The sequence below is a fragment of the Salminus brasiliensis genome, chromosome 15 (genome assembly GCF_030463535.1).
Source record: "Salminus brasiliensis chromosome 15, fSalBra1.hap2, whole genome shotgun sequence".
Lineage (NCBI taxonomy): Eukaryota > Metazoa > Chordata > Actinopteri > Characiformes > Bryconidae > Salminus > Salminus brasiliensis.
Genome location: NC_132892.1, coordinates 4,526,375 through 4,550,917, shown reverse-complemented (window position 1 = coordinate 4,550,917; position 24,543 = coordinate 4,526,375). Strand labels below are relative to the sequence as shown.

Here is a 24,543-nt window from a genome sequence, read left to right as displayed (position 1 = left end):
AAAGGCTTATTAATATATTTCAAATATATCACTGAAATTTCCTTGTGTAGAAACAGTCTGTCCACTGTTAGCCGAGTTTATCTCATCCAAATACTGGAGGGCATTCAAATGTGGTCAAACAAAGTAGCACACCACAGATTTGGCAGAGGAATCACAAAAAAAAAACCAAACAAACAAAAAATCAAACAAGGATATGTTCTCTTTTTTCATCATTTTAGTAATAATACCACTTTCGGAATGGAGTAAAGTTTCAAAGTCTCTAGTAAGGATGGATTTCATGGATTTCCAGTACAGTTTTCTCAGATGCAGTGCAGATGCGAGTTCATGCAGGATGTCTAATATTCACACCACACGGCATGACGAAAGTGACTCCGTCAAACATGGCGACCGAACCCTGTGCGCTCACCTCTGGCTTTTTGATTTGGCACACTGATGTGGAGCAGGAGCACAGTTTGGAATCCACACCCACCCACCAATAATGTCTATCCAACAAGGGCAGGGAACAGGCTGACCTAGTCAACAACCTGGTCGATGACATTAAACGCTTCATGAACGCTGCATGGCAGTTGTGTAGGGGAGCATGTGTGTGTGTATATGTGTGTGTGTTTCAGTGTGATTTTCATATACAGTATCTCACACACGTTTGAGAAACATTCGAGGTTGTTTATACGCCCCCCCCCCTCCTCCCAGAAAATAGTAGACATATAAAGAATAATTAAATTACAGTATTCATTCATTAAATGGAATCTGACTCAAAACACACTGCTCATGTTCTTATGTAGTCCAGGCATTGCATCGTAAGTTGTAATGGTTCAAGCGTGGTCTGGCGTGACCCGACCTAGTCAGAATTGTTCAAGGTGGTGGTGAATTAAACTCCCATTTAAATTTTTTTTATTAATTCATAGTAGAAGGAGACTTTTAGGATGTTGTATGGTACGTACCTATACAATAAAGGAGAAGCTAGAGCCGGGCAATTAATAAAAATAATCAAAATCGATACCCGACACATTGTTTTCTGTGTTTTTTTTTTTTTTTTTATCAATTCATAGTGGAAGGATACTGTTGTATGGCACATGACTATACAATAAAGGTTATCCAGAACCTCTAATGCACTGATACCTGACACACTGTTCTCTGGTAGTTCCTACTTTTTCTTACATTTGGATACATTTAGGATGTTGTAAAGCAGGTATTTATGAAATACAGGATACGCTAGTCTGGGAATTAGTCAAAAAATAGTCAAAGCTGATATTCAGAACCACGAATGCACTGCCTGATACCTGACACACTGAATAAATACACATAAATCACACATAAATCAATTCATAGTGGAAGGATACTTTCAGGGTGTTGTATGGCACGTAACTATACAATAAAGAATAGGCTAGGGGTGGGCAATTAATCAGAACTTCATCAAAATATTGATTATAAAAAGTTGTAATGCACTGCCTGATGCCGGACACACTGTTTTCTGGATTTTTTTTAAATCAATTCATAGTGGAAGGATACATTCAGGGTGTTGTAAGGCAGGTACTTATAGCATAAAGGATGTGCTAGCCTGGGCAGGACATTAAAAATGTATCAAAACCAACATCCAGAACCTCTGATGCACTGCCTGATACCAGACACACTGTTTTCTGATGGTTTTGAATGAGGTATTTTTTTTTTATCAGTCCATAGTGGAAGGATACATTCAGGGTGTTGTATGGCACATAACTAATACAGTAAAGGATAAGCTAGTGCTGGACAATTAACCAAAAATTAATCAAAACTAAGATATATTAGAGATAATGACTATAGACTAAGAGATGATGTTTTTTTTTTTTAATTATTAATAATAATAATAATAATAATTAATAGTGGAAGGATATATTTAGGGGTTGTTAGGCAGGTACCTGTACAATAAAGAACAGAGAAATTAATCAAAACCGATATCCATGCTGATTACTGACAATTTTTAATGTTATTTTTTATAATCTGTATGGTCCCCTTAAACATACTACTGCGTGTGCAGTCACGTGACTCCGCCACATCCCAGAACTCCAACGCCAAGCAAACTGAGCTTATGGAATTGCTCATTAATTGCAATCGAGGTAAAATGTTGTATTAACCGTGATATTGATTTGAGCTCAGATGGCCCTGCGCTAGGATACGCTTTAATATAGTACGTATTTCCAGATTCGCCACTATTTCACCATCATCAACATTACATCTAAAATTCAGAAGTGTGTAGCTTCACTGGTGAAGTAAATAAACGGCTAAAACCGTGCTGTAGTCACCACAACTGTAAAGAAATAGGTCAGTAAGTTCTTCTATTAAAACATATATTTATTTATATTTATTTCCAGTGACCAGTGAACGTACACAGATACAGTGTGTGTTTTATATGTAACGTTTTTTGATGGTAAAACAGTGGAAAATCTAAAGAGGCTTCTCAAAACTAGGACTGCATGATTTTTGAAAAAATGGATGTATAAATAAATATCTATTTGCTGTCTAGTGGAAAACTTGTACTTACATATTTGTCAATTTTTATTTATATTTATTTATTTTCTACATGGTTTGAACCCCGGAGCTGCTCTGTACACTGTGTAAGTCACTCTGAATGAATAGGCCAATAGAAATGAGCTAAAGTGGAGTAATCTCTTATTTTACATTGACTTCCATTCAGAGTTAAGCAGGTTTTTGCCTTTGCCTAAATAAAAAAGAAATCAACACAAAAATATCACAATCTAAAAGATGCATGTTTTTCATTGGACAGCGACGATGTGCTTTCTACGATATTTACATATTGTGATATTAAAATAAAGAATGCAGGTATTTTCACCAGTCAATGTCAAAGTAAATGGTCCAACATGTCGTGGTATTAATAATGCACTCGGTGTATTCCGAAATTGGAGTAAAATTAACGATACAATCTGTTTATCATAGTTATGTCACAAAAATGAGGTGCTTGATATCATGTGACGTTGCCCCTGACGCTGCACGTCCTGCGGATGCTGCTAACGGTGTACTATGCAGCCCTACTCAACTAGCACTAGGAGCACTAGGAGGGGTGTTCATAGCCTTTCCATGAGTGAGTCTAGAACCTTCCAGAGACATTCAACTCTACAGGCCTTCAGTTCTGTTCACCACCACCGTGAGCGAGTTTGGGACTAGCTGAGCTTCACACCGGACCATTTTGAAAGTCTGAATCTGACGAAATTCTGCAGGAACTGGTAGGGGTCCCCTTCAAGAGGGAAGTTTTGGATGAAACCGAATAAGGAAAAGCCGTGTAAAACAAAAAAAAACAAACAAACAAAAAAAAAGTGTGTATGTGTGTGTGTATGTATGTATGTGCACGTTTAAAATGTTTTATTAGTAATTAATAACCAACATGAATTGCATGAAACAAAATGCATGGGCAAATGTAGGTCCACTGATTTAAAAAAAAGAAAAAAACAAAAAAAAAAAAACAAAACAAAACAAACTTTTCTCTCTTGTGCTCGGCTGCTCACTGCGCCTCAGTCCGATCGGATTGGTCCCCGTGTCGAGCGCCGGTACTGGCTACTCGAGCTGCTATTCCTGAGCTGCAAATTCTGGGTTAACGTAAGAGAAACCCTGGAACTCTGCCTGGTCCAGGTTAAGAATCACTTCTTGGTCGGGAGGGGTCAGGACTGGAGGGTGGCGGGTGAAAAAGCGATCAAAGTTCTCTGCATCCCGACCGCACTGTGGAGAGGACGAGAGAAGAGAGGAGTGGGATGGGAGGATGGAGGTTATAAAATAATTTAAATAATAGGCGGCAACAACAACCAAATAAAAAAATAAAAAAATAAATAAGAAAGCTGCAGAGCAAATATGGGGGAAACAAAAATTAACAGGATTAAAACATCAAAATGAGGAAAACTGGACAAAAACGGACACTTTTCAGACTGGAATCACAGTTATGGGCCGGATCAGCAACAGGAATCAATGTTTTAATCCCGTAAATCCTCCTGTAATCATGTATTCTTCAACTGAAAACACATGGGAGGCCAAACAAATGCTGAAGAAACATTTGTTTCAGAGGTTGCAGAAGGGGTCTAAAATCTAGGGCTGGCGGCCTGGTGCGACCACAGCATTTGAGGAGAGCACTGAGCATCCGAAATGTGCCAAAGTGTGTTTTCAGAGCTTCCCAAAGCTATTAATCCCTTATTGACTTTTCTTAAACCCTAAGCATTACTAATCAGTTGCTACATGCAAAGCAATGCAAACTAGTGGAGCTGTTCCCATATCATAACAGTGGGGTCAAAGGCCAGGAACCAGGCTCTGGCTGCTGATGGCAGGCTAATGAAAAATTCTTAAAAATAGTATAATACGGGGCTCCAGCGGACCCAAGGTCCGCTGGAGCCCCGTATTATACTATTTTTAAGAATTTTTCATTAGTACATGGCCATTCTCACATGCCCCTACTGACCAATAAGACATCTGTATGGAAAAGATGACCAGATAAATGTGTTCATTTCAGGATGAATGTGTGTGTCCCTGTTTACACAATATATAAGATATAGTTATCCTTACCACCCCGTCACGCTATAAATAAATGTAGTGTTGCTTTAAATGACATCACAAAGAGGAGATGACATCATTTGGGCCTTTTTAAAAAAAGCTGAGATCAAACCAAATGCAAACTCTGATGTTTTTATACAACATTTTTGGTGGATTTAAAAAAAAAAAAAGAAAAAAAGAAAGAAGTTTAAGATAAAAAGAAAACCCACATAATGATTGAATGAAGATGTATTTAAATGATTCAGACCCCGCAAAACTGGACTGAGGGTTTATGAGGAGTTAGCAGTCTAAAAAAAGTCTAAAAAAATTAAATAATAATAAATAAATAAAATTAATAATAATCATCATAGCTATATGATCATAGCTTCCTCACTGGAAGTGCTTAAGAAGTAAGAAAAACACCAAAATACTTAAAATGAAAGATAACCTTGCTACGACCAACACAGACACCAAGATCCAATAATTTGACTTTTGTTTGCATTTGATAAAATGGGAAAGCTGGTAATATGTACCCAGAAATTAATATGCTTTTAATAAATAAAGGATCAATTCTAGGGGTTGTAATTTTCAGGGTTTATTTATTGTTCTGGGATTAAATTTTTTATTATTATTTTATTATTTAACTTATAATCTTAAATTATTCACCTTTTAGTTTTATATTATATATTTAATATTTTTTTTATTATTTTTTGTTTAATTCTTACTTTTTTATCATATACTTTCGACAGTTACCTGTGAAGCACCTTGAATTTCATTTGTCTGAAAGATGCTATATAAATAAAGATTGATTGATAGATAGATAGATAGATAGATAGATAGATAGACAGATAGATATGATATAGCCTCTGTCCTCCTTACACTGTGTGCATAATTCTAAATGAATGGACCAATAGAAATGCTCTGCTTGGAATAAACTAATTTTACATACACTTTTAGGTTAAGACTATTTTTGCCCTCTCCTCTAAACTATAGGATATTTATAATCTGTACATTTTGGACATACATGATGTAATGGTACAGCGACTGAAAATGTAAACCTAGCCACTAGCTTGCTAAATCAGACGTGTTATAAACAATACCATGTAAGTAACACTATTCGATCCACTGTTCAGCTCTGTGGTGAAGTTAATTTTATTTGTGTTTATAGACCACAGTAAAACTGACTACCCCACTGATATGCCTGCATGAAACAAAGGGGTTTAGGGCTGTGGTGTTCTCCACTATGCTATCCATTTCAGTGAGCTAAGAGCAAACGAAACTGGCCACTTCAGGTGACCGTATGTGCATCGGCAAGAATGTGGCAAGTTGGAATTATCAGCGGTCATGTCAGTATCCGATCAATAACAGAATCCCATACCACTGATATATAATCAGAATCAGCACAGGCTTTACTTTCAAAGCTAATTCGCTGGAGGTTCCTTCATCTGACAGAACAGGACTATGGTCAGCCATGTGCCAGTTCATGCTGCACAAGGGTTGCTGACCCAAATAGACTTTCGAGGACAAACCTAGCATTACTAACAGTCTCTCTAAGAATAGAAATTCAGCTGCTTCCAACACCAGGGAGATGTTTTGTAAGTCGAGCATACAAATAACTTCCCTTCACCTTCAATTTTGAGAAATCAGACGTATGAAAGCAGTGCTATCGTATGTTTAGGGGAGCTTTACTAGTACAGAACATCAGGTAATCACTAATGCAGAATGTATACCCATCAGTCATAACATTAAAACCACCTGCTTAATACCAAAAGAGCTTTGACACGACACCCCACAAGTCTTCTGAAAGTGTGCTGTGGTTTCTGGTACCAAGCCTGTGGCAGTAGATCCTTTTAAGTTGTGTGGTGGGGCCCCCCATGGCCCTGTTGCAGGTTCATCGCTTCTCCTCCTTTGGAACACTTTTGGTGGGTACTGACCACTGCATACCGGGGACCCCACCACAAGACCTGTCTGATGTTTTGGAGATGTTCTGATTCAGTCGTTTGGACACAAAATTTGACTCTTATGAAAATAGTGGCTCAGATCCTTATGGTTGACCAATTTTCCGGCTTCCATCACCTTCCTTCACCCACCTGGAAGCAGCTAATTCAAATCATTTACTACACCCATCAGTGGTTTTGATGTTGTGGTTGATTGGCATGTGGACAGTGTCTGTGAACCCTTTACAAGTATTTCAATTTCTGCATAAATTCGACCCGATATGTGGTCAGATCTTCTTTAATCTGGTTGCTCTGGTGAAATGCAACATTTTGGAATGGCCAAGGCATAGTTCAGACCATATCCCAAATAATAATAATAAAAAAAAAAAGTTCATGCAAGAAAGCCCACCAATCCATTGTGCAGGACTGATCATCAGTTACCTGAAACGTTATTGAACATCAACAGACACTTCACCTTGGATAATTGTCCTCAAGAAATAATCCTAAAACTATAGGTAACACTGTATTTTAAGAAATGCAAACTAGCGTGTTTATTAAGACCCAATTCTAAAAGGATAATTTACCATGCATAAACCTTTATTAGTAAATAATTGGATATAATAGGAAATGTGAAAATCACTAAAAATGTAATTAGTTGTAATAATGCACAATAACCACCCTGTTATGCTAATTATTTCATGTGTTTTGGTCTTTAATTAGTGATGAATGTAACCTACAGCACCTAAAATGTTAATTACGCAATATCCCAGGTGGCCCGACGATAGCTGAACCCTTTTAAACAACCTAACGCAGTATAGAAACTCATACTGTTTCATACTAACCCTGAACCTAACCTTAACCTTAACACTTACCCATCCATCACCATAGCTACCTTAACCCTTATTCTACTAACCCTAAATGTAATCCTAATCTTAACCCAAACATTATCTCTGACCATTACCATAGTGACCCTAAACGCTGGGAAACAGGTCAATAACGACGGCTGGCAAAGAGCTGGCATATGATTTGCCCACACTTGTCTTCTGTTTAACCTCTCCGTCAACCCTGTTTACCTACTGAATGGCAAGTCTCTGCTTGTGGTGACGAGGAAGTAGCCTTCTTCATAAGTTTATCAGTTACTTAAAGCTCGTGTTCAGAACAGCGACGGTAGGATGGATTGAAACACACATATAGAAGCACCAATGCACTAATGTGTACACACACACACACACACACACACACACACATTCTGGTTTTACTATATGAAGTAGGACAGGCGTTGATTTATGTACTGTTGTAGTGGAGCAATGCTGCATTTACACCTAGGTCTAACCTTAATCTTAACCCTGATCTTAATCCTAATAACCATAATCACCAGCCTAACCTAAACATAACCCTAATCTGAAGCTTACAAACCATTTCCATACTAGCCCTAACCTGAACCCTACCAAACCTCATCTTAACCCTAACCCTACTACACGTAATCTTAATCCTAACCTGAATCCTACTAAACCTAAACTTAACCCTGACCTGAGCCCTACTAAATCTAATCTTAACACTAATACATTAATGTAACCATAATCGTAACCATACTAAACCTAATCTTAACCCTAACCCTAATCTTAACACTAACCCTACTAAACCCAAACTTAATCCTAACCTAAACCCTACTAAACTTAATCTTAACACTAATACATAAATGTAACCCTAATCATAACCATACTAAACCTAATCTTAACCCTAACCCTACTAAACCCAAACTTAATCCTAACCTGAACCCTACTAAACTTAACCTTAACCCTAACCTGAACAAAGCCCTAACTGTAACCATACTAGTCCTAAACCTGACCATACTAACCCTAAACCTATCCTTAGCCTTATCCATCACCTATCCATCACCATAATAACCTTAACCCTTATCCTACCAACCCTGAATGTAACTTAAATTGAACCCTAATCTTAACCCGGACCTTAACTCTAACATCACCATAGTGACCCTAAACCTAACCCTAGTCCTCACCATGTTAACCCTAAACATCAGCCTAACACTAACTTTAATCCTACTTATCCTGATTAACCCTGACCTAAACCTAACCCCATCTACTCTAGTCTAATTTTCCATGCTGTCCTATCAGCAGTACAAGAACTCTCTCTCTCTCTCACACACACACACACACACACACACACACACACACACACACACACAGGTGTAGGGCTGTTACTTACTGCTTTGGGTTTGAATGGAGGTTGAACCTCTTTGTTCTGCAGTTTCTCCCAGTCCATGTAACGGAAGAATGCATGTTCCTTAATATCTCGCTCCCCTTCTGGACCACAGCCCAAACGCTTGCCCGGGTGCTTGGTCATCAACTAAAAGACACAGCATAGTATGTCAGCGAGAGAAAGTCTGTGTGTGTGTGTGAACAGAAAGAGTAAATCCACCTTAAAAGTCTTCTAGGTACGTGTTGAAGAACATGCCTGCCTGTATCTTCTGCTACTGCTCTGTAAGAGACGCCTTGGTCAAAATAAGAACTAGAAAGTTCTCTACATCCGTTGTGCTCATGGGAAACACAGGAGGAGCTCCACTGACTGAAAACAGGCTAAACAGACGTTCATCAACAGTCAGACATTCGTTGCTATCTGGGCAGTGAATTGTCAACAAAGGCACGTGCAGCCCGACGCTCGTACATCCACCCCGCGCTTTACACCACTGAAATAGCAACCCGCCAAGGTCAGACTGACCACACCTGGCTCTTAAACCAATCAGCATGACTTTCGCCGATTCCCCTTTATTACTGCACGTTACGCCCCCAAAAAAACACACCCACGATTAATTAAGAGACTCAGTACATGACGTTTTGAGTGGCATGGCGAACTTTTCCTGTAGTTACGACAGCAAAGACACACCGACACGCCCTAAATCAAGCTGCACGGTTGACTGCTCGTCTACAGATCTCTACAATAGAGCCCATAGTGTTAAATGGATTATAGGTTAACTAGCTGTGCATCTGGATACTGAACACAGGTCTTTTTGTTCAGGTCATTTGCTCATCGGGTTGGTTTATCCCACAGTTGAGTGGTTGAGTATTGTAGCGAATACGCAGATCTGAAATGGTCATCGTGACATCGTGTGTGTGTATGTTTGTGTGTGTGCACTTACTCCCTTGCATATGGCCACTGCTTCTTTAGACATGGGTTTAGGGTAGGATACGTGGTGTTCCATAATGGACTGGAAGAGCTCGTCTTCATCTTCACCATCAAACGGGGGCTAGAGGGATTAAAATGAGGATAATGAGGACGATTTCATGCCATTTAGGTCGAGAACAAGATCAGTTGGACGTTAGAAATGCATGAATCAGTAGCTGTAAAGGCACAGCATTACTTTACCTGTCCTGCTAACATTTCATAAAGTAGAACGCCATAGGCCCACCAGTCAACAGACTTCCCATAGGGCTGATAAGCAATAATCTGAAACAGAAGACAGAAATCAGAAGGTCAGAGGAATCTCTCTCATATATATATATATACATATATGAGAATTGAACACATCCACGCTGTGATGGCTGGACTGGGGGGGCGTCCAGGAGAAACCTGGAGGAACCAAACTTTTTTTTTTTCCAAATGTTTAAAATCACCTGACCAATCTGAAGTAGACTTTTTGTTAGGACGTTTCCTACGACCAAATGTAAGAAAATTCTTAGGATGATTGGTGAACGAGGGGCTATAGTTTTCTCGGACACCCCATGCCAACACATGGCTTTGTTAACTTCCATCAGTAGCACATATTTATATATACTTATATTGTTATTAATAGTATAATTAGTAGTATTATATAGAGATTATATATTTTCTATATGTGCTTCCTGGCGTTCTATATGCGCTTTCCTTTTACTGTGATGTTGGCAAGGTTTTGCAGGACAGCCATGAGATAGATACGTAAATACATATAAACATACATTTATACATATACACATACAGTATGTTTAGAAGATAAGATAATCCTTTATTAGTCCCACAGAGGGGAAATTCTCAGTGTCGTAGAAAACCTAGATACATTACCACTATATATATATATATATATATATATATATATATATATATATATATATATATATATATATATATATAAAATATAATATAAATAATAGAAGTAAAAAAAGCAATATTATTTACAGATAATTGCAAATTGACCCTGAATTGCACGTCTGTGTGTGTGTGGGGGGGTATTGCATATTGTATGTTTACATTGAGGGACCTCTGTTCCCTGAACACGTGTATGTAGTTTAAGTGTGTGTGTATGTGGTCTGCTGGGAGCAGTGCTGGTTGTGGAGTCTGATGGCAGACACTACATACTAGCGTTTAATATATATAGAGAGTATATTATATACACACACACACACACACACACACACACACACACACCCACACACACCACCTACACATATAGTATTTTAGTTTATATAAACTAAAAATATAGTTTTGTATATAGTCCTGATAAATACTGAACTACACTACAAGTGTTGATTTAACACTGGTACATTTACTGTGGACTATGATCTACAGAATAGTCCAAAAGGCGTCCTGTTGCTAAGGTTTTGCAGGATTATGGCTGTACACTCAGAATACTGTGATTCATTGCTATTTTTTATTTATTTATTACTTTTTAAAATTGTTTTGCAGCACTAATAAACACTTGGGAAAGTCAGGACCATTCAGTTGGCCGTGAAACTGTGGTCCACAGATCATTTTGACCCTAAATGCTATGAAACCAAACATTCACAAAGCTCATAAACGCACCCACCTCAGGAGCAATGTAGTCTGGGGTTCCACAGAAGGTTTTTGTGGTGATGCCGTCGAGCATGTTCTCTTTGCACATACCGAAATCAGCAATCTTAATATGTCCCTCTGAATCCAACATCACGTTATCCAGCTTTAGATCTCTGTGGACGCAAACAGAAAGACCCTCATGCATTTCCACTGCTGTGAGCGTCATCTTTACATGCATGCCTTTTGGTATACGGGTCATCTTTTACTCGCTTAGCTGAGCAGGGCCTCGGCTACAGATACCGCCATCTATAAAACTGGCGTAAAGCACTTGGCTTAAGCTCTGGTCTTAAGATAAGCTTCTTAAAGTAGGCTATGGTTTTTCTCAATGATAACTACTCTAACACTCGACTAATGCTAACAGCACTACAGCACACAGAGTAGAAAACGAGGTGCTCCCATCTCCAATCCAGCATTTACTTCTGATACACTTCTGACCCACTATCAGCATCTGGTATTAGACTGCTGCCATTTTGCAGTATCCATCTGTAGAGAGCTGCTCACCTGTAAATTATGCCTTTTGAGTGGAGGAAGAATAGGCCAATAGCAATCTCAGCAGCATAGAACCTGCACACACACACACACACACACACACACACACACACCATACAAAAAGAAGACTTTTATCACATCATTGCATTGGTCTGATTTTGTAATGTAGGGATGTGAGGGTTTTTGTGCAACAGTAACCACCACTGCAAATTAGGCTTATTAGCACTGAGAGGACCCAGAGAGGACACCAATACCACCCTATAATACCAACTATGCCAGGCTATGCTAGGATACAGCTACACTAGCTTCTGGCAGCCCAATCCATTCTCAGCCCATTCCTCAGGACCAATGACCTCCAGTTTCTCCAAGATTCTTGGGTTTGCTGCTTCGTCAACCTCCTTCTTCAAATCCCACCAGAGATTTTGTATGGGGTTCAAGTCTCAAGACGACTGTGACGGCCACTCCAGAACCTTCCAGGACTTCTTCAGAAACAGAGCTTTTAAGGTATGCTTGAGATCATTGTCCTGTTGCAAGGTCCAATGATGCCCAAGCTTCAGCTTCCTCATAGAAGGCAAGAGGTTTTCGCTTAGGATTTCCATCTTCCCTTTCCTCCACACTCTGCGGGTTTCCAGTGCCAGAGGAAGCCAATAAGCCCTAGAGTATCACCGACCACCTCCATGTTTCACTGTAGGCAGGGTGTTCTTTTCAGCGTTTGCTTCATTATGTAACATTTTTGGCTTAAAATAACAGCTTTAAAATTCCTGCTGATGCTTTACTGACTATAACATGCAGAATAGCATTGCTACCCTGGGTTTCGATACTCAGTATATTCGCAGTATACTCTGATGGAGCAGACAGGAAAAGGAACTGTGAGAACTGCGAGTCATATTTGTGTAAAATCCTGTAGTGCTACCCCACCACCTCAGTCCACAAGCTTCCTTCACTTTCGGGGACGGTTCTGTATCTTTCAGCTCAGCCAGAAAAGCCAACTGTGTGCGCACTTACACGGCATGAGGTTCCTTAAACTTTCCCACTTGCTGTATCTGGTACATCAGGTCCCCACCGTTGATGTACTCCATCACAAAATACAGGCGGTCCTGCGTCACCACACAGAGGAACACAAGAGCGAGAACGTTAGATATAACGTTAGAGATAAAAGAAGCCTCAAAAGAGGATGTGAGTAAATCTGCACTCTCCAGTAAAAGTGCATGTATGTGCACGTGGGACCTGAAAGCAGAAGTAGACCTTAGTTCAACACCAAAAAAAAAAAAAAAGATGAGACACTGGGCTCTGTACCATAGTCTGAAAGCAGGAGTGCAGCTGTGTGAGGAAAGGAGGCTTCCCAGACAGAGCGAGAACTCGCTTCTCCACCATTGTACACTCCACGTCATCATCCTGAATCACCACGTCCTTCTTCAGGATCTTCACTGCGTACAGCTCATCCGTTCCCTTACGCTCCGCCAGCATCACCTGGACAGAGATAGTGAGAGTGAGAGAGGGAGAGAGGGAGATCAGACCTACACAGTATATTATCACTGCCATAAAACCCTATAGTACCTTTAAAGGAGAAGTTTAAAGGGGAACTCTACCAAATCTTAAAATCTGCATCATCATTAAAAGCTTAGGATGTAAACACCGTCATTTTGAGTGAAGTTGGTGTGAGATGTTCTTTCCTAGAGAAGCCTAAAGCTCCCTCACAGAAAGCTGTCGCCTGATGTCTCACACTGAGCTGTCCACACCACTTGCGTCTGGGCACAACAGTAGGGGGCGCCGGTGCAACTGGCTAGTTGGGGACAGCACCTTAATTTCAGAGGCTCCTCTTCATAGCTTAGTTTAACCGCTGGTACCAGCTTGGTGCAAACCTGGAAGACTAGCTTGGGCAGAGCCCGGCTTTTCATCCTAAGGGTCCTATTGTAGCGATCTTTTGACGAGCCGTCGACCGTGCACCGCACAGCTTGATTAAGGGCAAGTCGGTGTGTCTTTGCAATCACTGTTACGGCAGGAAAAGTACACCTTGTGTGGTTTGAAAAGTCTCTTAATGAATCGTGGGTGTGTTTTCTTGGGCGTAAAGTGTAGTAATAAACCAATCAGCTTGTCGCTCACCATCCCTTTAAGAGCCAGGTGCGGTCAGACTGACCTTGGCGGGTTGCTATTTGTGGTGTAAAGCGTGGGGGGTGTACTAGCGCCGAGCTGCACGCGCCTGTGTTGACAATTCACTGCCGAGATAGCAACGAACGTCTGACTGTTGACGAACGTCTGTCTAGGCTGTTTTCAGTCAGTGGAGCTCTTGTGTTTTCCACGGCAGAGATATACAGAAATAGACTTGAACACCCCTCATTTCGAGACCACTGCGCTCACTGGCGTAGATATATATTTACAAGCAGCGCTGTTGATTAAACAACGCAGACGGAAGGCGTGAAAATAGACTGTTGGCGGGAGGTGAGATAGCAATGAGCATCGCAGCGCTAGGTGTAAGATAGAGCCTTAGGTTTTCATACAGCTCATGCTCGGAAGCCGATAAAATAGCCTTTCATTCATGGTGGAGGAAACCATCACACACTGCTCTCCTATTGGCCACATTGAGACTCGGGCAAACACATGACCTCATACGTCTGTCCCATTGAGAATAATGTGTTTGACTGCACAGCTTGAGTGTTCCGTGTTCAGCGTGAAAGTAGTTTGATTTTGCAGTAGTTTTAATTTAGGTTTTAGCCTGAAGGTGTACCTGCAGGCTGTAGTTAGGCCAAATAGTCCCCCAACGCTTCAGATTTGTCAATATTTTACCATCGTTTGTATTACATACAAAACTCAACAAGGAACCATCACACCAAACCCACTCTGAACGACTACCTACGCCTTAAATTGTGAAAAATTTTAAATAAAAATATTAATTATAATAATAAATAATGAAAACTGTATCCCAAAACTTATAGACATGTGCATTTCTATAGTATTCCAGTAGCAAGTTCCTGCATTAGGACACTTTCAGGATTACATGTTTTCGTAATGTCTGTGGATTTTTATGAGATTGCATTTTTTTTATATTTTCTCAGTTAAATAAATAAAAGTATGGAATCTAAAACTTTAACAAGATAATATATTGTTTTAGGCACAAAGAGCTCTGATAATAAAGATTTGCCTTAAATGCACTGACTAAATAACAGTCAGTGAGCCTAAGTGCCTTAAACAATAGCTAACTACTGTTTTGCGTTGAATTTTTTACCTTAATTATTACACGTTATCTTTTACCATAATTGTTTCAATTTGTTGTTTATCTATTAATATCTATTAAAAAGTCATTATTAATAAAGATGTAGGTTTATACAAGTATTATACTTCTACTTCCAATGATTCGCTCTAAAAACACTGGCACTTATGGCACTACTTATGGCAGACCACAGCAAACAAACACCCAAACGCTTCATATAAAGCGAATAAGATCAGATGCTATTGAAGAATAAATACTATTAATGAATAAATATGTTGAGGTTGTGTTTGTCGGGCCGCCTTTCAATATGAGTGACTGAATATGTCTCCCTATGTCCGAGTTCACCTGCGTTAGTGGGAAATTCGATGGCAGAACACACTCTTACACGTCCCACCTGTGTACGTTACCTTGCCAAAGCTTCCTTTGCCAAGCACCATGACAAAATTGAAATCTGAGAGCTTCACACGATCCTGGTTGCCATTGGTGTCATATTTGGAGATATCGTTGGACGATGAACTGTCTGTATTCTTATTGCCTGGACCAATCCTGGCCCTCTGAGGAGAGAAACGGAGAGTTGTTAACCTTCTCAAAGCTCACGCCATTATGATAAAACATACAGTGCGGCTCAGCTGACTCTAAATACCAATCCTGAAACATTAGGTCCATGCTGGCATGTTAGCCAAAAGCTAATACACTGGGAGTCTTCTAGTTAAGGCACTAGAGCTAACACACTAGTGCTGAGCTAGTGCACTAGCACCAAACTAGTGAGCTAAAGCACTACCGCCAACAAGCTTTCTAAGACTACTATAGGGTGACCATAAAAATAGGACACCTGGACGGTCACTGTGTGTGAGTGTGTGTGTGTGTGTGTGTGTGTGTGAGAGAAAGAGAGAGAGAGAGATTAGAAGGGAGTTAAATATATCTACAATCACACAACTGTAATGTTAATAAACATTAATACATAAACATTTATTCATTTACCAAATTTAATAACTAGCATTAATAGACTATAGGGCCAAATGAATAAAGTTAATTAATCAATACAATTATATAGTTTTACCACCTTTTACAATATTTTTGAATAATATTTTTAATATAATTTGTATTAATAATTGTGATTATTATTCTCACTATAATCGTAAGCACTAAGCTAGCTAACATGCCAGCATCAATCGAATGTGTCAGCACCAAGCTAATGCACTAGCTAATTGACTAGCACTGGGACCAAGCTAATGCACTTGCGCAGAGCTAACTTACTAGCATCAAGCTAATATACTGGAACAGAGTCACCGTACTAGCACAAAGCTAATGCATCAAGAAGGAGTTAACACAATAGGACAGAGCTAGTGCTAACTAGAATAAAGCTAACACAGTAGGACAGTACTAACACAGTAGGACTGGACTAAAACAGTAGGACTGGACTAACACAGTAGGGCAGAGTTAATGCACTAGCACAGAACTAGTGCTAAATTACTAGGACATAGTTAAGGCTCTAGGACAGAACTAGTGCTAACTTACTAGGACAGAGCTAAAACACTAGGACAGAACAAACACACTATGATATAGTTAAGGCTATAGGACAGAACTAGTGCTTACTTACTAGGACAGAACTAACACACTAGGACAGGACTAACACACTAGGGCATAGTTAAGGCTCTAGGACAGAACTAGTGCTAAATTACCAGGACAGAACTAACACACTAGGACATTGTTAATGCTCTAGGACAGAACTAGTGCTAAATTACCAGGACAGAACTAACCCATTAGGACAGAGTTAAGGCTCTAGGACAGAACTAGTGCTAACTTACTAGGACAGAACGAAGACGCTAGGACAGAACTAGTGCTAAATTACCAGGACAGAACTAACCCATTAGGACAGAGTTAAGGCTCTAGGACAGAACTAGTGCTAACTTACTAGGACAGAACGAAGACGCTAGGACAGAACTAGTGCTAAATTACCAGGACAGAAGTAACACATTAGGACATAGTTAAGGCTCTAGGACAGAACTAGTGCTAACTTACTAGGACAGAACTAACACGCTAGGACATAGTTAAGGCTCTAGGACAGAACTAGTGCTAACTTACTAGGACAGAACTAACACGCTAGGACATAGTTAAGGCTCTAGGACAGAACTAGTGCTAACTTACTAGGACAGAACTAACACACTAGGATATAGTTAAGGCTCTAGGACAGAACTAGTGCTAACTTACTAGGACAGAACTAACACGCTAGGACAGAAAAAAGACGCTAGGACAGAACTAGTGCTAACTTACTAGGACAGAACTAACACGCTAGGACATAGTTAAGGCTCTAGGACAGAACTAGTGCTAAATTACTAGGACAGAACTAACACACTAGGATATAGTTAAGGCTCTAGGACAGAACTAGTGCTAACTTACTAGGACAGAACTAACACGCTAGGACAGAAAAAAGACGCTAGGACAGAACTAGTGCTAACTTGCTAGGACATAGTTAAGGCTCTAGGACAGAACTAGTGCTAAATTACTAGGACAGAACTAACACACTAGGATATAGTTAAGGCTCTAGGACAGAACTAGTGCTAACTTACTAGGACAGAACTAACACACTAGGACAGAAAAAAGACGCTAGGACAGAACTAGTGCTAAATTACCAGGACAGAAGTAACACATTAGGACATAGTTAAGGCTCTAGGACAGAACTAGTGCTAACTTACTAGGACAGAACTAACACGCTAGGACATAGTTAAGGCTCTAGGACAGAACTAGTGCTAACTTACTAGGACAGAACTAACACACTAGGACAGAAAAAAGACGCTAGGACAGAACTAGTGCTAACTTACTAGGACAGAACTAACACACTAGGACAGAAAAAAGACGCTAGGACAGAACTAGTGCTAACTTACTAGGACAGAACTAACACACTAGGACAGAAAAAAGACGCTAGGACAGAACTAGTGCTAACTTACTAGGACAGAACTAACACGCTAGGACATAGTTAAGGCTCTAGGACAGAACCAGTGCTAACTTACTAGGACAGAACTAGTGCTAACTTAGTAGGACAGAACTAACACGCTAGGACATAGTTAAGGCTCTAGGACAGAACTAGTGCTAAATTACCAGGACAGAACTAACACACTAGGATATAGTTAAGGCTCTAGGACAGAACTAGTGCTAACTTACTAGGACAGAACTAACACGCTAGGACATAGTTAAGGCTCTAGGACAGAACTAGTGCTAAATTACCAGGACAGAACTAGTGCTAACTTACTAGGACAGAACTAAGGTATTAGCATCAAAATAATGCCTCAGTTGCAAGAATGAAATAAAAAACACAAACACACAAACAAACGCTGGACTAAGTTAGTTAAGTTTGCCAGATATAGTTTAGCTATTTTAGACAGTAAATGAAACAGAACAGATGAAAAGTGAAAAGGTTAAACCTCAAATTTCTGCCGCAGTTCTTCATTTCCTTCCTCGCCTTCTGGTTGAACTGGAACATTAAAATATTCCCCTTCTTCTTGCCCCAACAACTTATACCTACAACACACACACACACACACACACACACACACACTTTCTGCAGTTGCAGTCGACAGCACAAACCCGTGGGTCTCGTGGCGTCTTTCCATGTGTTCTGAACAGCTGTATAAATCTCCTCAGCAGCCCCCTTACCAGCTACTGACCCCTTTTTTCTGGAGCTCAGAGATACCGAAAGAGAGAGAGCCCATGAAGTCATTCCTGCTGGTCAGATCCCAGTCCCACACCTCCACCGACAGGCGCCGGTCCTTATCCGACTCCCGTAATTTGCTACAAGCAACACACACACACACACACACAATGTGCATTAGGGGTATAGAACCTATGACCTTTTATGAAAACAATGCAATGTAGGGGAACTAGAACAGTACAGTGCAAATACTGAATATTAAAACATGTATTTATTAATAATCATTATAATGAATTAATAAATCAATTAATAAGCAATTATAACATTCCACACAGCATCAAAGCAGCTCAGTCCCCACTTTCAGGTCGATGTGCTTTATTCCTTAACTTACAAAGTGAAGGTTTCATTCCATGTGGGATTGAGGGAGCACTTGATGGTTTTGGTCTTCTGCTTGCTCTCACTCTTGGGGTCTGGGATCAGTTTGAGCTTCACGTATGGGTCCGACAAGCCATTGGGGTCCATGGGCACCAGGTTACGAGCCTCCTTGACTGACAGAACCATAGAAACAAGTGTAAAGAAAAAAATATTTTTAAGTGCTGCACGTTCAGAAGTTTGGACGCATTTTTGTGCTGTATACAGTAATAACTCACAACAAGGGTCCCTTAACAAGACACGTATAGTCGCAGTCACACAAATCAATGCTTCAATGGAAATGATTTCATTCATTTAGTCATTTAGAAGCATTTCTATTGTTCCATTTATTATTAAAAATGTGACACAGTGTGCAAGATCCACAGGGCAAAAATGGAGATGCAGGGCAATGACAATGCATGACAATATACTATATATTTATGATGTTTACAGTCCTTTTTGATCATCACTTCTGAATTAGTTGGCATTCTGGGCATTTATTCTTATAACTTCATTCTTGATGTTCTACAGCTACATCTGTGCTCATACTGTGAGAAGACTACTTATATCTCCTACTGATTATTTAAAACTTGTGAAGTTGCATAAAACAAACATATTGCAGTCATTTTGCAAGTATTCGGACAGTGACGATCTTTGTCATTGTGTCTCTAAATAAGGCAAACAAGATACTTACAAGTTACTTTTGCGCCTGTGAAAAACGGAGGGACCACGTAATCAGCAATGGCTGGGATTCCTAAATGCAGTATTGCAATATTGTAGCTAAATCCCTTGAATCAAAGCTGAACGTCTACACTTCAAATCACAACCTGACTGCTTCATTTCAAATCTATTAAGGTGGTGTATGTGGGGCAAATATCTCCCAAAATTATTATTAAGACAAGAGAGCTGATGTGGGATGTTCACTGTTAAAGCCACTTCTGATAGTCTGATATAAATTCTCCAGGTAAATGAATGTGAGGGCCTCAGAAATTCTAAACGAAGGTACTAATCTTGTTACTTTAGTCTGGAAGATTACTGTATTCTGGGGGGGAAACATCATCTTAACATTAATCTTAAGATTTACCTATATATATATATATATAAGCTGATTTGATTGATAAATCTATTGATGTTCACAGGTGGTGACGATTATATACAGATTATAAATATACAGTACATGTTGAGAACATCACTGCTAGTATTGATAACAATGATGACACTCATTTCAAATCAAATGTTAAGGTGGTGTATGTGGGGCATAACTACAAAAATGGTCTTGCTGTCCAAATAATTTCGGACCTGACTACATTATAGTCATTTTATAAATTTATCTGCCATCAGACTGGTGTTATATTAGTGAAAACGAACAGTGTTATTATCCGAACAGTGATTCTACATTTTTTAAGCATTACTATGTGTTAGAATGAATATTAAAATGTATATTTAGAAACAAAAATCTCCTTAAATTGTTTGTTTTTTTATTAAAATGGCAGTAAAGAAAATCAATCAAAAAAAAAAAATCAAATAATAAAAAATATAGATACTAATAAATACAAATGACATTAATGCAGCAAGTAGTGGGCTTCCAACACCTGGTCTGGCTAATCAGTACTTAATTCTGTTAAATCTGATGGAAAGAAACAAACATTAGGTAACAATGCCAAGAATTTCAGTGTTCTTAGTTTTTAAGTGCTTAATTTCACACTTCAGACAAACCCTATGAAGCTGTGAGGTAACTGTTATGATCAAAACCGTTCCCATCTGTAGGCTGCTTATTGACCCCTAAGCTGACCCCTGATTCGTTTCTCTAGCTCCAGAAAACTGGCCATCGTAGGTTGTGGACATCAATACCAGGCAGCTCTATGCAGCTCAGGCATACCTCACTGAATCTAATACAACACAGGGGACAATTGATGCGTATGAAGAGACCACTATACACTGAACTGTGTGTGTGTGTGTCTGTGTGTGTTAGAGGGAGAGATGTGGGGCGATCGTTGGCTAATTGATCTCATGATGCGTTTTTAGAGGAGTCTGTTTTCAACCCCAGGCTAAAGTAGCTCTGTAAAGCACACACTCGTTTAGAGCACATTGTAAGCGCCCACACTTGACGAATTCACACATATACACACACACACACACACACACACACACACACACACACACACAAACACACAAACACACACACAGCTAACATCACTGTTATTAATTGATTAGGAGAGTCTTGTTACTGTAGTCTGGGAGGTTACTGTATTTAAAAAAAAATATATATATATATTTAATATTAATATATATATATATTAATACAATTAATGCAACAGACTTTATACAGTGGGCTTTTATATATGGCAAAAGATTGCATGTATGCACTGTATCTGCCTTTATATTTAAGTTTCTAAAAAAAATCAATACTGGAAAGTAAATGATATAATAAAATGATAAATAAATTAAATATAACTTTATATTCTGTAGCTGTGTAGTTTTCATTTTCTATAGCTTTTTATTGTTCTACTAATGATTACATTAAATATGGTGAAGTTGCAATGGATGAGCATATCTGAAATTATTTTATTATTTAATTAAATTTTTGTTTGATATTGTTGAAAATGTCAATGAGCGCCATCCCTGTTATCAATATTAGCAGTGATGTTATCAACATTTACTGTATATTTATAATTGCATATAATCATTACCACCCATGAACATCAATAGATTTAGCAATCAAATCAGCTTATATATATATTTTTTAATTGAATAATTTGATTGATAAATCTATTGATGTTCAAGGGTGGCGGTGTTACAGGGATGGCGCTCATTAAAGATTTTCAACAATCTCAAACAGATTTAGTTGAATAAAATAATTTTGGATATGCTGATCCATTGCAACTTCACCGTATTTAATGTAATCATTAGTAGAACTATAAAACGAGAACTACACAGCTATAGAACATAAAGTTATATTTAAATTACTTTCCAATATTAATAATTTTTTATTAATAATTTTTTACTTAAATATCGAGGCAGATACAGTGCATACATGTGATCTTTTGCCATATATAAAGGTACACTGTATGAAGTCTATTGAATTGTATTAGAAATGTATAAAATCATCAAAAAAGTTAACAGCGCAAGTGATTCCACATGAAAGGTTGTGTACAAAAAAAAAGTACTATACATTATTTGGAAATGTCAACAATAATGGCTAGGACTGGCTATAACAGGGACAGGCATGTTTTACACAATGTGACAAATAGAAAAGTGAGAAAAGTGCTGATAATTGAGGTTATACTGGAGAACTTCTTCTGAGGACTGCCGTCATGCCCTTATGCAAAGCACTTAGGTTCGTGGCAATATGGCAGAACCACTGAATGCCAGCTGTGGGAAGAGACCTCATCTTGAGGCATCGCGATTACACACCGAGATCATAGCAGTCAATCTGATAAAAGTGCAATCATTTAAAACAATGCTGGCCATAAGGCCAAAATACTGCTAATATTTTCTATAATTAGTAAAGAAATGAGTAATAAAAATGCTCCAGCATGTGGACATGCTCTTGTACACATAGTACTGCTTTAATAAACACCCCTCAGGTTTACTACAATACCCAGAATGCCTTGTGTAACATCATGCAACCATTAAAACCAATGAAAAGAAGAAGAAATAAAAAAAGTGCTGTACCTCGAATGCCAACACTACACCGTTTAGCTCTGCTGTAGTAATGTTAGAGGCCATTGGGGCCCCGTGTAGGAGGTGAGCAGACATGTTTACAGCAGATGTGATGATAGCTGCATTATTCATGCTGGCTGGAGTTCCCCCTTTAACCTCGTAAAGAATAATATCTGCACTTATGAGCATTTATATATCAGACCTCTCTCAGAAATTGTATAAGCAAGACTATTCGTGTTTACGAGTATGTGATGATTCAGGCATGTGATGATTGGTGGCTATAGACAGCCATCAGTTGTTCGCCTCATTAGCCTCACAGCTGTAGCTTTTAGATCAACGTATAATTTAAGGCATTACCTAAATGGGATTCGTAAGTCAGGTGCAAAATGATTAACCACTGTTTATCAAAAAATATTTGCATAAATTTATCATTTCAAGCTGGATTTGGCTAATCTGGAGTAGAACAATAATATAACAAATGTGGTAACAAGGGGATCTTTGGCTGATTTGGTAGAAGAACCCTTTTATTTCCATAAAAAAAACATTTAAACCCCTAAACTAGGGTTCAGAAATCTTATATTTTCACTCTGTAGATGAATCAAGGAGCACTCACTGGTCACGGTAAGGGTGCCATCTACAATATCGGCGCTGATAAGCAGTCGTCCTCTCCTTTCCGTGTGATCCGTCCCACACAGACTGGGGACGTTGGTCACACATCGCTTATGAATATTCATCATGCAGTCTGCAAAAAACACACAAACACATTCAAATACATACATTTACATATGACACCTCTCTTTCCTTCCTCACACATACATACCCCCCCCCCCTTAAAAACATTCACACGTACACCTAAAATAGACCTCTGATTAAATACACTTGGGGAAAATGGCATTTCAATGGCTATTAAAAGATGTCTGTGCAGTAGCCGTTTATCTGTTCAGCTAAAAATAGAATAAATACAAATAACATTAAAATAATCATAATTAATTCTAGTAAAAAATTATACAAATGTGCAAATCTGCAATGCCTACAGTATCACAGTAGTTGTAGTCATCCAATAGCAGGTTTGGCTAATCTGTGCTTAATTGAGTATAAAAATAATATAACAAAGGGATCTTTGATTGATTTGATGGTAGAATCATTTGAGTTCCGTAAAGAACCATTTATGTAAAAGAGATTTGAGTGTGAAGAACCTTTAAATTAGTAAAGAACCTTTACATGGACTTTTTTCAACTTTTAAAAGGTTCTTCACAAATATGAAATATAAATATATAAAAAAAAATTATTCTTGTTAGAATTAAAAATGATGATGGTTCTATCACTCAAAGATTTCTTCATAGCACCTTTATTTTCAAGAGTACAGTGGTTAAATTCGGGGCATCAGGAAGAAATCTGGGACAAAATCTTGATCAATATCCAAATAAATCTTTGGATTTAAACATTTTCTTAAATATTTTCAAAATAAAATACTTTTACCAATACTCAAAAGTAACACGTGGTGTTTTCACAGGTGGAAATACACTCTTTTCCAATTAAAATGGTTTAAAATAATTTGCTTGGGTGCCCAAAGCCCGAATCAAGCTGCATTTGCTTTAGCAGAGGAGGTCCGTTAATGAATCTGACTGGCCTACTTGAACAGGACAACCTGTCCATATAATTTCAATACCTCTGACAACCTAGACCGAAACACCACAGCCAGGCATTCACGTTAAATGTTAAGACTGGTTAAAAAAGGTTAAAAAAGAAATGAATAAAAATAAAAACTAACTTCCCATACTTATAGCATAGCATTAGCATAGTGAAGTGAGCTTAGTGACCGAATAAGCAGAAATCTTATTTTGGTTTGTAAAAGG

At 38.7% G+C, this 24,543-nt stretch overlaps 1 protein-coding gene across 1 annotated transcript in view; it reads right to left on the bottom strand.

Moving 5' to 3' along the window:
• prkcba (protein kinase C, beta a) overlaps positions 1-24,543 on the bottom strand; it is a 47,615-nt gene continuing 23,072 nt past the window's right edge. Inside the window, 13 exon segments of the mRNA XM_072657746.1 lie at positions 1-3,708; positions 8,670-8,810; positions 9,601-9,708; positions 9,828-9,908; positions 11,242-11,380; positions 11,769-11,831; positions 12,762-12,853; positions 13,053-13,226; positions 15,372-15,518; positions 18,387-18,483; positions 18,619-18,753; positions 19,005-19,161; positions 23,301-23,429. Of these exon segments, the coding sequence (XP_072513847.1) occupies positions 3,559-3,708; positions 8,670-8,810; positions 9,601-9,708; positions 9,828-9,908; positions 11,242-11,380; positions 11,769-11,831; positions 12,762-12,853; positions 13,053-13,226; positions 15,372-15,518; positions 18,387-18,483; positions 18,619-18,753; positions 19,005-19,161; positions 23,301-23,429 (1,613 nt within the window). The 3' untranslated portion in view covers positions 1-3,558.